Source organism: Pyrus communis, chromosome 11 (assembly GCF_041283825.1).
Source record: "Pyrus communis isolate YQ-2024b chromosome 11, ASM4128382v1, whole genome shotgun sequence".
In the NCBI taxonomy this organism is placed as follows: Eukaryota; Viridiplantae; Streptophyta; class Magnoliopsida; order Rosales; family Rosaceae; genus Pyrus; species Pyrus communis.
The window spans coordinates 29,542,778-29,556,156 of record NC_142575.1 but is presented as its reverse complement, the minus strand read 5'-3'; the positions used below and the strand labels follow the sequence as shown (position 1 = coordinate 29,556,156).

At 40.5% G+C, this 13,379-nt stretch overlaps 1 protein-coding gene across 1 annotated transcript; it reads left to right on the top strand.

Moving 5' to 3' along the window:
- Positions 1-658: 658 nt before the first annotated feature.
- Positions 659-1,736, top strand: LOC137709050 (arginine decarboxylase 1, chloroplastic). The gene has a single exon (XM_068448193.2). It carries the CDS (start codon positions 659-661, stop codon positions 1,514-1,516), a length of 858 nt encoding a protein of 285 aa, XP_068304294.2. The 3' UTR covers positions 1,517-1,736.
- The last annotated feature ends 11,643 nt before the right edge of the window (positions 1,737-13,379 follow it).

The window sequence follows — 13,379 nt, the reverse complement described above, 5'->3', positions numbered from 1 at the left end:
AGTCAATTTTATTACAATTTCTTTATTAAAAAAAAAAAAAAAAAAAAAAAAGTACATACGTTGTTATGTGTTAAAAAAATAATAAAAAAAAAAAAGAAAAAAAAATTATACATGTTAAAGTGGGTTTGCCTACACTTAAGACCCATGCCAACTCAAAGAAATAGAAGTTGAAGTCCACAAAAAGAGGAGCTCAAATCCAAGCCCAAGCCAGCGAGCCCAGCTACAAATCCGGGCCCAGCTCTCAAAGCCCATCGTTACTCGGCTCCAAGACTCCCAACTCAATCCATCTTCTCCCTCTCTTCATCCTTTTCTCTCTAGCCTCATCCATTTATACGCTCCAGTCCGTATAACTCACTCACTGTCTACTCCCGAGCTCCAGTAGCTTATCCGAGAACCCAAGCACGGTTCAAGTACAACAACAGCAGACGCAGAGCTTCTTCCCCAGGGAGCTCAATTTCTCCGACTACAACGGATATGACAGGAGCAGCGTGAAGAATTCGAATTCCAATTCGCATTCGTTGAAGCCCGAATCGGGCGAGATTTTGAATTTCGGAGAGAGAAAGAGGAGTGACTGAGAGACGGAGGAAGCAAACCAGAGGCAGCCATTTGCTTATCTTCAACGTCCAGCTCTCAGTCTCTCCACCAAAAGCCTAGCAAAATGGCCACCAACTCCCAAATCCCAGAAAACCCAGAATCCAAATCGCAGGAGGAACAAAACCCACTTGCCATTGTGCCTTCCGCCGCCGACAATTCCCATTGGTCCCCGTCCCTCTCGTTCGACCTCTACCAAATCGACGCCTGGGGTGGGCCCTACTTCACCGTCAATTCCTCCGGCAACGTTGCCGTCCGTCCTCACGGGAAGGCGACTCTGCCGCACCAGGAGATCGATCTGCTGAAGATCGTGAAGAAGGTTTCGGATACGAAACCGGACTGCGGGCTCGGGTTGCAGCTACTGCTCATTGTTCGCCTGCCCGATGTGCTCAAGAACCGGCTCGAGTCGCTCCAGGGCGCCTTCGATCTGGCGATCCGGTCCCACGACTACGGCTCCCACCACCAGGGCGTGTACCCGATGAAATGCAACCAGGACCGATTCGTCGTGGAGGACATTGTGAAGTTTGGATCGCCGTTCCGGTTCGGACTGGAAGCCGGGTCGAAGCCGGGGCTCATCTTGGCCATGAGCTGCTTATGCAAAGGTAACCCCGATGCCCTTCTCATCTGCAATGGGTTCAAAGACTTGGAATACATTTCTCTGGCGCTGTTTGCTCGCAAGCTCGCCTTGAAAACCGTGATTGTTCTCGAGCAAGAGGAGGAGCTCGATTTGGTCGTTGATTTTAGTCAGAAGCTCGGCGTTCGACCTGTGATTGGCGTCCGCGCTAAGCTCAAGACCAAGCATTCGGGCCATTTTGGTTCGACGTCGGGCGAGAAGGGGAAAGCACAGACCCACACAGCGAGAATTCGGGTTGAGCTGCCTCGCAGGCTATCTTCGCCTGTCCAAGATGAAGTTGGATTGTGGTGATACAGTGGGTTATACACTGACTGCCCCGCCGGGACAGATGGACCTTAGCCTCTGGGAGAGGTTCTTCCTGGCTGGGATTGGAAGTTTGTCCCTCAGTGTACTCGACTACTGGCCCCCGCGAGACCGACGAGGATCGCCACCATTTGCTGCAACTCCTCCGCTTCAAGCTCAACATCGACGATAGGCAGTATAACGGGTGTGTAGTGGCTGTGCAATGCTTGCGCAGTTTATGTGCTTCGAAGGTCGAAGATCTTGTAGAGGTTGTTGATGTTGCACAAGAGGATTCATGCTTTCCATCTTCAAGCTCGGTTACTTGACTTGAAGGTTGCGACTTGGTTTAGTGTCGGTTCGCCACGTCTTAGATCCCTGGGGACTCCCTTCTGCTGTTGTTGGCTGAGAAGAGGGAGTAGGCTGCAGTCATTGGACTCACGGATGGCGTTCTCAGCTCTTTAGCCTTCCTTCGTTCACCAACCTCCTCACGACCGTGCTCCATTTCTTGCCTCATCAAGCTCGTCACCCTGGCCACCATGATCAAAATTAACGAAGAGCTTCATTGACCGCTGTCAAACGACTAGCCGGTCTTCAAACTCGACGCCTTACACTCTGCTTCAAGCTCTGGCTGCTTCTGCACTTCCGCCATGGCTGCTGCCTGTGAATGTGATTAACAAAAACAAAGTTTGTCAACTCACATCTGCTTGCCTCTGCTGCTGCCTGTGAATGTGATTAACAAAAACAAAGTTTGTCAACTCACATCTGCTCGCCTCTGCTGCTGCCTGTGAATGTGATTAACAAAAACAAAGTTTGTCAACTCACATCTTCTTGCCTCTGCTGCTGCCTTTGAATGTGATTGACAAAATCAAAGTTTGTCAACTCACACCCAAAGACTTTCTCCGTCTCTTACCTCCTACTACTCCAAGCTCCTCTGCATTTCCTCCCTGCAGGGAATATTTATATAAAAAAAATATTATTAAAAAAAAAAAAAAAAGGGGATCTATCTTGGTGGATCATACCACCGAAAGCAAAAAAAAAAAAAAAAAAAAAAAAAAAAAAAAAAATATATATATATATATATATAATAAAAACAATGATGATGCTTCTAGAACCATGTGCAAAAAAGAAAAGAAAATATATATATATAATAAAAAAAGAAAGAAAAAAACAATGGTGGTGCTTCTGGCACCATCTGAAATATATATATAAATGAATGGTGGATCAGCGCCACCGAAAGCAAAGAAAAGAATAAAAAAAAAAATGATGATGGACGGTGATGTATATGTTTTATCTGTATTTAGCATAATACACTAAATAAAACAAAGCATGTTCATTGATTTTCGAGAAATTACAAGTGTGTACAAAAAAAAAAAAAAAAAAAAAAAGATGGAGCTTTCACAAAGGATGTTCACGTGAAGCCCCATTACTTGGCAAAACTCTAGAAGCGGAAGGCATCGGAGCAGAAGGCATCGGAGCGGGAGGCATTGAAGCTAGAGCATTCCAGGCCTCAATACTTGGCCAAACGCTGGAAGACCCAGGAAAAATGTGCCTCTGGAGGAAAGACGAAAACCTTTGACGATCACTTTGAATCCGACCTTCAGATTCTTGCAGCTCATCAAGCTTCCTCTTCATGCCCGTCGAATAGTTGTTTGCAAGCACGTGCAAACTTCTATTCTCATACTTCAGCTGCTTGATCTCTTGCTTGAGACTTTCCACCTCTGCCATCAACGATTCAACCTGACGGGAGCGAGCAAGTAGGCGTTGGCCCATGTTGGACACAGAGCCTGCACACTGAACGCTGAGAGCGAGGGACTCTTGAACGGCCAACTCATCGGACCGTCCTGACAGCAGCCTACTATCTTTTGGAGTGAGGAGGTTCCTAGCTACTATTGTAGCTGTTGTGGCGTCCTGCATCACGGAGTCTTCACCTGTAAGAGGACCGTTAGAAGATAAAAAAGAAGGGCGCCATACATTACCTTGACCGGGTGCAACCGGATCGCTGCTGAGACTCAAATCTAAGCAAAGGTTCGATGAGTTAGTCATTTTTTTCAAAGGTGTTCAGAGAGAATGGGTGGATGAAGATAATTCTCAAAAGGCCGGAGACGATTTTCAAGAATGGGCAATTTTCAGAGTGTGTATGTTGGAGTGATCGATACCTCTGTAAAAAGCCAAGCGACACGATCACCGATTCAAAAATCCGGATTTTCCTGCGTGAAGTTCGGCGACGCGTTCGCGGCTTTTCAGAAAATGCGTTCAACTTTGTCAAAAGATATCTGACAAAGTCAAGAACACGTGGAGGCCATCATCGCAACTACACGTCTTTAGCCGACAAGCGCAAAGTTCGGCGACGCTTTCTCTGCTTTTCAGAAAACGCGTGCAACTTTGTCAAAAGTGGCGCTCGTTCAGAAATCGAAGAGGCGTCGTTCAGAAATCGAAGAGGCGTCGTTCAGATATCGAAGAGACGTTTGTCGACAAGGGTAAAAGAACGGTACCACCACTTGCTATTAAGAAATCCCTATATGTGTCGACCTTCGTCTCTTATGGCAAGGCAGACCTGAAGAAAATGCCCAACTCTTCCTCACCTCTGAGGGCGCACTCCCAGCAAAGCCTCTCGAAATACACAATTCTTCTTCTTCCTTTGAGAAAACCTATTCAACCTTTGAAGATACCAGATGCCTGGAGTACAGATGACCCAGGAGGAAACGATAGATTAAAGCATGTGCTGATTCATTCACCGCTTCTTCAAAAGCAAAGGTATCTCATATCATCAAGGGCGAAAGCAAAGGTATCTCATATCATGCTTTTTCCCTATCTTTTCCTTTGCCCTTGTTCTCACCTGCCAAGACAAGGACAGAGAAAGCAATATGTCGGAACCTCCACTCAAACCAGTTGCCACCAAGAAGTGAAGCACCATTTAAATGCAAAGGTTGCATTCAACTCCTGCATCGGAGGACAAATACTACAAGAGAAGATGCTAAACCTGCATAAGGAAATACCACTTCTGCAAAGGGGAGTAAGTAAGGCAAGTGAAAATGATACATCGAAGCATGTGGAGACAAGCACAACAAATATATGTGTTGATTCATTCGCTGCTTGTTCGAAAGTAAAGGTATCTCATATCATGCTTTTTCCCTGTCTTTTCCTTTGTCCTTGTTCTTACTCGCATGGCAAAGTGAAAGAAGCAATCAGCCGGCACTTGGAGTCAGTCTTCCGATCTGGAACCGACTACCTGGAACCTATTCCTGATTGCTTACCTAGTATTGCTCTCGAGTAGTCATCTTCAACGGTTGATACACTGCCAGAGAAGGGACAAGGAAACTTCAATCTTTCCGATTCGTATTCAATACGAATTGGAAAGATTGAACAAAGAAACAGGTCAGCACCTCCACTTCGTACTTGCCTGCCATATCCTGAAACCGCTCGTAGACCTTCGGGGGGAGACCAAAAGAATCCTGCTGCCCAGTTCAAGAGTAGCACAAAGGAAAATCAACGAGCGGAGGAGACCAGAAGAATCCTCCAGCCCAGTTCAAGATCAAGCCTCAATGGCCCTTGAAGAAATCACAAGTCCGATTCAAAATCAAGTGTTCACCACCCTTGAATCAAATTCAACTCCAGATAAAAGGAGTAAGTTCAGACCTTCGGAGGAGACCAAAAGAATCTTCCAGCCCAGTTCAAGATTAAGCTTGTGGAAAATCAACGATTGGAGGAAACCAGAAAATCTTCCAGTCGAACTCAAGATCAAGCCTCGATGGCCCTTGAAGAAATTTCCAGCTCAATTCAAGATCAAGTCTCGACGGCCCTTGGGTTGACATCTACATTAAGGGACTTCAAAACGCATCTTCTACACGTGACAAGCACATGTCTACGACGCGCCTTGAAGTGGGGGCATTTGTGGACATCGAAATTTCGGTGAAATGAATGTTGACCAATAATTAAAATTTCAACACTCACGTGTCACATAAATTTTACATGTAGCGTGTGACTCAATGAAAAATCGAAATAAATTGGAAAAGTCATCAAATAGGACACGTGTCATTACTTGGCAGAAATGATTTATTTCATCTGATTATTTAAATCCAAAAAATCAAGTTTTGGAATTCTATAAATAGGAGGCCAAGGCATTCATTTCAAAAAAAAAAAAGGAGGAAAAAAAGAAGAAGAGAAGGAAGGAAGGAAAAAAGAAAGGAAGAAAGGAAGAAGCCTTGAAACTCTAAAGCTCTCAAGCAAATCCCGAAGGATCAAGAAAGCTCTCTTCGTTCTTCGTCAAATCCTCCTTCAAGATCAAGCCCCAACGGCCCTTGAAGAACTTCCACAACTCAAGATCAAGCCCCGACGGCCCTTGAGGAAAGTGTTCATCGTTCATCATCCATTCATCCTAAGATCAAGCCCCAACGGCCCTTTGGATCAACAACCTCAACAAATCCACACCTACACTCAGTCTTCAAGATTAGGCCCAAAAGCCCTTGAAGATCCGTTCATCCATCAACCTTCAAGATCAAGCCCCGACGGCCCCTTGAAGAAATCCAGACACCCAGTCTTCAAGATTAGGCCCAAAAGCCCTTGAAGATCCGCTCATCCATCAACAACCTCAAGACATCTGTTCAGTCTTCAAGATCAAGCCCCGACGGCCCTTGAAGAGAATTGTTCATCGTTCATCATCCGTTCATCCTAAGATCAAGCCCCAACGGCCCTTTGGATCAACAACCTCAACAAATCCACACATCCACTCAGTCTTCAAGATTAGGCCCAAAAGCCCTTGAAGATCCGCTCATCCATCAACCCTCAAGATCAAGCCCCGACGGCCCCCTTGAAGAAATCCATACACCCAGTCTTCAAGATCAAGCCCAAAAGCCCTTGAAGATCCGTTCATCAACTGTTCATCCCTAGATCAAGCCCCGACGGCCCTTTGGATCAACAGCTCATCCACAAACCTACACCCTACGAAGATAGAATCAGAGGATCAAATTACAAAGAGATTGTAACCCCAAAATCAATACAAACAAAAAATATATTTTGGACCACGTATTCTTGTTTCTTGTTTCAGGAATTTTCCGTGTTTACAGGCCCACTTGGTGCTTTGATTGATTAGCTTTACTAGTTGCTGTGAAAATGCATCTAAAGATTCGGAGGAAGTTTCATCTTCAGATTTTAACTTTATTTGTAACTGGGCTGCTTATGATTGTAACTGTGTCGTTTAAGCGAGAAGTTTTTGTCCAAGGTCTTCAATTTCTGCAGCTTTGTGCTTTGATTTTGATGACTTGGAAGACTTTGACTTTCCTTTGATTGAGGAGGATAGAGAGATGTCTGATAATGGTTATGTTTCGATAACTAGTGGTGGTTCAATAGAAAATTCACTAAGAATATGTTTAATGCTTCTTTGCTGGTTGAATTTATCCCACCATTTGGTTGCATTTATCCTCACTCTCAATCAATTTATTATTTCCATTGTAAATATTTTCATAACAACTTATTTCAATTGGCATAAAATCCTCATTCTCAGTCAATTTATGAAATCGTGATCAAGGATTTTGTGCCAATTGAAATGAGTTATCATGAAAATATTCATAATGGAAATAATGAATTTAAAATAATGATGGAGATGTAATTTGAAAATAAATTTTATTGCAAAACTTACTTGATGACTTACAATTTACTGACAAAATTTACTGAAAGAACTGATGGTGGTGCTTGGAGGCATCCTTCTTCTTTTTCCTAGAATGAAAGTGTTTACAATATTTGATTTCTTTGAATATAGTGTGAACTTAAAGAAAATTTGAATTGAGGAAAAGATGTGAAAATTAACTTTCTTTCTTTGTCTTTAGGGTTTTCCCTTTATAGACTTGGAAAATGAGACTTGAATGATTGAGTTCTTTACTGTTGAAGCACGGGATGGAAAATGACTTATTTTTACTGTTGATGAATAGTGAACTTATAGAAATAATTGTTGCTTTTACTGTAGAATGTGCTAAGTGATTCTTGCTGACTGATTGGATCCTTACTTTTCCGTGCGAATAATGGTTAAATGCTTCGCATGGTGACTTCAAATGATGACTGAATTTTCACATGGTGACTGACATAGTGACTTACTGTGCTCACATGGCTTGACTTGATGATTCACATGGCTTTATGCAAATAGGTCTTGAGAATCTTGGTAGTCGACCCACCTAATGCTTTGACAAATTAACTTTCCTGGTTGCTGCGAAGATGCATCTGAAGATTCAGAGGAAGTTTCATCTTCTTCATCTTTAGATTTTAATTGTAATTGTAACTAGGCTGCTTGTGACTGTAACTATGTCGCTTGAGCAAGAAGTTTCTGTCCAAGATCTTCAATTTCTGTAGTTTTGTGCTTTGATTTTGATGACTTGGAAAACTTTGACTTTCCTTTGAGTGAGGAGGATGAAGAGATGTCTAATAATAAATGTGTTTCGATTACTGGTTGTGTTCACTGGGAAATTCACTACGAACTCGTTCATTGATTCTTTGCTGGTTAAATTTATCACATCATTTGACTAATCTGAGTTTATGGACTTCTTCATTATCTGCTTTATACCCTCATTTTAAAATCCATAGAACTTTATATTTGGCCATTAAAATTAAAAGAATAGGTATTTTCTTGTTAAACTGACTCTTGTCGAACCTTGATTGAAAATGGTTGATTTTGTGCATGAGCGATTTTGGGATGAGACTGGTTGTTGGGCCATGAACTGACTACCACTTGGAGAACTAAGCTAGGAATATTGGTTGAAATTTCTTGTCAAAATTGATAAACCGTGAGTGACTGAAATCCTCTTTCTGATATAGGAAAATGTTGGTCCATGCATTGATGTAATCATAATAATTGTATTGGATATTGGGTGGTTAGGTGTGAAGGGACTTGTGTTTGTAAATGAGGATTCCCCATTCCTTTTCTGACGTGATTTTTCCAATTTGTAAATTATGATAAAGGTGTTGTTTTCATCTGTGTGGCTGGTGATGGGTTTAATGGTCATTTACTTGGTTTTAAAGATAATGCTTTTGTAAAATTTAAGGGTTTTGTATGACTTTTCCGTCTGGTAGTAGAAATTTGGAAGAAACCAAAACTTGGCTAACTTTGATGGTGTTGGGTTTGGAATAAGATCTGGAGGGTAACTGAACAAATATTCACTAGATGATTTTGGAATGTAAGGGGAGGTTTGACTATCATTGATCATTAGTTGAGATAGTTTTACTGAGCTTTTGATGGGATCATAAGGTTTGACTAAGCCTGACTGATAATTTGGTCGAAATTTCACTACGATAGGACCTAAGGGAGTGAAACTGTTTACTGAACTGCTGGCTGAGTAAGATACAATGCTTGACTCTTGTTTAACTGATTCTTTTTTATTGGGTTGAGAAAGGCAAGAAGCCTTATTTGATCAGGATATCTCCTGACATTTTGTCCTTGCATAAACTTTCTTGTTAGGAAATCAAGAATGCAATTTTGGCTGTTTTTTATGTATTCGATTTCGAAATAAAAAAATACTTAACATTAACTGCCATCGTGCAAAAATTTGTTTTGATGCAATATTTTGAACATCTTTTTGTAAAACATGTTTTGCGCTTTTGCAATTGACTCTTGCTATAAAAAATTTGGTTTAACAAATCATCTTGAAATTTTGATATGTATAGTACTATACATAATATTTCTTTTTTAATAGTACTATAATTACTTTGAGATAAATTCCAAACTCCTGAATAGAACCGAACAATTTGTTCAGGAGAATTGAGATAAGTTGAATGTTCAAGAATACCCACGTAACCAATATCAGAGACATTAGTTTTAACAATTTTGAATGAGTTAGCTATAGGAATACCAAGATAAGGTAATGTTTTGACATGAGAATTGATTTGTATGACTATGGAAGTATGAATAGGAGACTAAGATGTGGGATTAGTCTTGAGCCAGTCAAATAATGGTTTGCATTGTTTTCTCAATTTTGGGAAGAATTCTGCAACATAATTTATCGATCCTAGAAATCTCTGAAGTTGGGTTTTGTCAGTGATTTCGTTTGGGAATTTATCTGCAAACTGGATGACTCTGTCTATAGGTTGGATTGTTGATTGAAGGATGTTGTATCCTAAAATCCTTATGTTGGTATGGAACAATTTTATTTTTGTGGACGAAACAACTAATCCGTTTGACTTAAGTATTTTGGTGACCATGTTTAAATGTTTCCAATGTTCATCAATTGACTTTGAATAAATGAGAACATCATCTATGTAGACAATAGAAAAGTGATTGTATTGGCTGAATAATTCATTCATTATGCTTTGGAATTCACTGGGTGCATTTTTCAGGCTGAATGGCATTACATTCCATTCATAATGGTTGAAAGGGAGTGACCAATGATGTTTTGTATTTTTCATCTTCATGAATTTGAATTTGCCAGAAGCCCGATTTCATGTCAAATTTTGAAAAGATTACTGCTTGACTTTGTGAAATCCCGTTCCTGGATTTCCCTGTTATAATCTACATATTCGTATTATTGAGATTTTATATTATTTTTCAAAAATTTATTTTAATTTGTTTGAATTTAGATTTTTTATTAAACTAGTTACGAAAAGTGAAGTTTGGAAATTTTTTATTTAAAACTTGTAGGCATTTCGAGGTCATATATCTTTGGATAAAACTCGATCTCACGAACGCATAGTCGTAAACCGTTTGTGAAACGAAGCTATAACAAAGAAATTAGAGACGTTTTGGTATTTAAAAAAAAATAAGGGAGTGGATGCTGCCAGGTGGCGGCGAGAAAGAGAAGAAGATAAGGTTGCGTGAGAGAAAAGGAGGGGAGGAGTAACCAATGGAAGAAGGAGAAGAGGGGAGAAGAGAGACCCAAGATGGGTCATTTTTGACCCGCGAACCCCCATTTTTGACCCGGCCATTTCTCCTTCATCCGACTTCCGTTTTGGGTGATCTTGGTGTCCATGGAAAGCTCTTGATGAATCCTACATCTATGTAGTGTTAGATTTCTAATTTTCTTTTGCATTTTTCCAGGTCGAAGCCACAAAGTGCCAAGGGTTTTCTGGCGAGTTTTCTCATTTTACAGTGATTCCGACAATGATTACCGTCTATCACCACCACCAATAGACTCCTGTCAACCCCTGGAGCAAGGCCCAAGCATTGGATGTGGCGTCAAAGTTCGTTTTGGTGATGAATTGAGGAACACCCATTTCTAAGGTTTCCGGCGGATTTGGATGAAATTGAGACACTTCCCATCCGAATTGGACTTGGCTACATGTATGAAAATTGCTCCCCTCACTGAGATATACTTGCCTCTAAAATTTGGTAATTTTTGGAAATTGTTGAATTTTCCGACGAGTCGGGGTGGCCGACTGCCACCGGCGGCGGGCCGATGATGCTTTTCTAAGTCCAATTTAGATGTTCTGAATTTGTATTTGATATTTGTATGACGTGGTTTGATTGTTTGAACCTAATTTCATTATGATACATTACTTGATCAAAATATGAATCGATGATCCGATCGTCAGATCGCGATGAAATTTTAGTATGTTGTTATAGAGGCATAATGTGGATTTTAGAAGATTACTGATCCAAAATTTGATGTGCGGATCTTTCGGATCAAATTACGTAGTGATGGGGATCTCATCGTTGGTCGGAAGTTGACTTTTGGTCAATGGGTATTGAACCATCTAAAATTAGTATTACTAGAGAATCAATGAGGCTTTGCGGACTTGTTTTGGTGAGTGACTTTCATATATGTGATATGGTTATTACCCTGTTTTCTTATATGAGTATCCTTTATGGATATGACATGGTTTTATAAACGTGTTTTCTATTAAAATGTGATTTTTATAATTGGTCATCGATCCATTTTTGTCAAATGTGATATGATTCATGGATTGGAATTATTTGTGAAAAAGTGATTTGAAGTGCATATTGAAATGTTTGTTAAACATGAGGGCTAGTGGATGACCATTACCCTAGTATCACGGGGTTAGGTGACATGGAGTTTGCACCATGTAGCAGTGGTACATGGATGGTCCTGCTTGGTTAATTCGCGTTGGGGGACCATACTATTAATGGATCGTGCTTGGTTAATCCGCGTTGGGCAATCCTTATGGCCATTTATACTTAGGGGTGATCATGCTAGGTTAATCCGTGCTGGGTGATCACTGCCTAACAGTTCTGTAGGTGTGACTCTGCTTAGTTAATCCGCGTTAAGGGGTCACTACCTACTTGGTTATCTTGACCCTTCTTGGTTAATCCGTGTTGGGGGCCATACTATATATGGATCGTGATTGGTTAATCCGCATTGGGCGATCTTTATGGCCATGTATGCTTAGGAGTGATCATGTTTGGTTAATCTGTTTTAGGTGATCACTTCCTAACAGCTGTAGGAGTGACTCTGCTTGGTTAATTCGTGTTGGGGGGTCACTGCCTACTTAGTTACTCTTTCAAGGGTGGCTCTGCTTGGTTAATGTGCTTTGGGGGGTCACTTCCTGTTTGGTTACTCATGTAGGCTTCGGCTAAACTACGTCCCTCTAGCCCTAGTTTTTAATGTACATATGAACGATGGTTTTCGAGAATCTTGTGGTTTGAATTATAAGAGTCGTTGGATGTCTGGGTGACTCATTCGAAGTTTTCAATGACTTGATTATGATTTCATAAAGCATGATTCTATACTTGATGTTTATAGATTGTAATCGATGGTTTGTTTTTATTGAATATTACATACTTGTATTATTGTCACTCACCCGAGCTTTGCAACTTATTCAAGTTCTAATTTGCCCAGTGCACCATTTCCATGATGTAGGCACTAATTTTACATGCGACAGCCAAGAAACCGTTTGATATTTTGGTTCCGTTAAGTAGTCCAGAACCCAATGTGGTTGGACTCCGTTGAGTGGTCCGGAATCATTACTCTTGCATATTTCCAAAAAGTTAGTCTAGAACCCTAGATTCGAGTGAATGGGAATTATCCACATTAGATTTGCCATGTTGTTACTCAAAATTCAAGTAAGGAATTATATAGAGTTCTTAATTAAATTCGTGAAATGATATGTTATCGTATTGATTGATTAACGTAGTTAAATGTTAAGATCATGCATCATTGATCCATGAATGGATTAATTGACAGGATTGTGGAATGACGTTGGATATGATTGTTATTATTATGATTATTTTAGTTGATCGGTGTGGCTTGCTAATAATATTGTGCTTCGTTAGTTATTGGATATGTTACATGTTGTGGATTGAGGTATCATGTTGAAAACATAGTGATTTATATGATGGATGGAATGGAAACCTTTAATGTCATGTGGGTTTGTTATGTAGCCCTGAACCTAGTAATTTCACGTCGTTAAGTTCTAATAATTGATTGAGGAATGCTATGCTTTTTTATTTGAATGTACTATGATAAACGTCGAAGTGTAATGAATGGTGAACTACGAATGACTTGATCCCTATTAAGGGTACGTAGGCAGTCTAACGAGGAGGTTAGATGCAGCCATAAAGTATACCAAAAAAAAAAAAAATCACTACTCAATTGGAGGCTTGAGCGTGCCTGGTACATATTTTGGAGGTGAGGTTTGTTAGATATACGGACACTTGGTGACGTCACATGTCGATCCTGGACGTATGTCGGGATCGGGGCGCGACAGACTTAATCTTTTTGTTAAATCTCTTTTATTGGGGACTGGATACCTTATCCATTCTAAGACTTGATTGAATGGTTTATAATTAATGAGTAATCTTGGAGTACCTCATTCTAATTCAATATTTTTCTGGACATAAAAAGCAGGGCATGACCAATGTGACTTACTTTTCCTGATTATTCCTTTATTGAGTAATTTGGTAATTTCATTTTTACAAAATTCCATAGTTTCTTGACTC

Bases quoted from the DNA above. Each gene is read 5' to 3' on its own strand.
- LOC137709050 (XM_068448193.2), top strand. From the start codon at position 659: ATGGCCACCAACTCCCAAATCCCAGAAAACCCAGAATCCAAATCGCAG.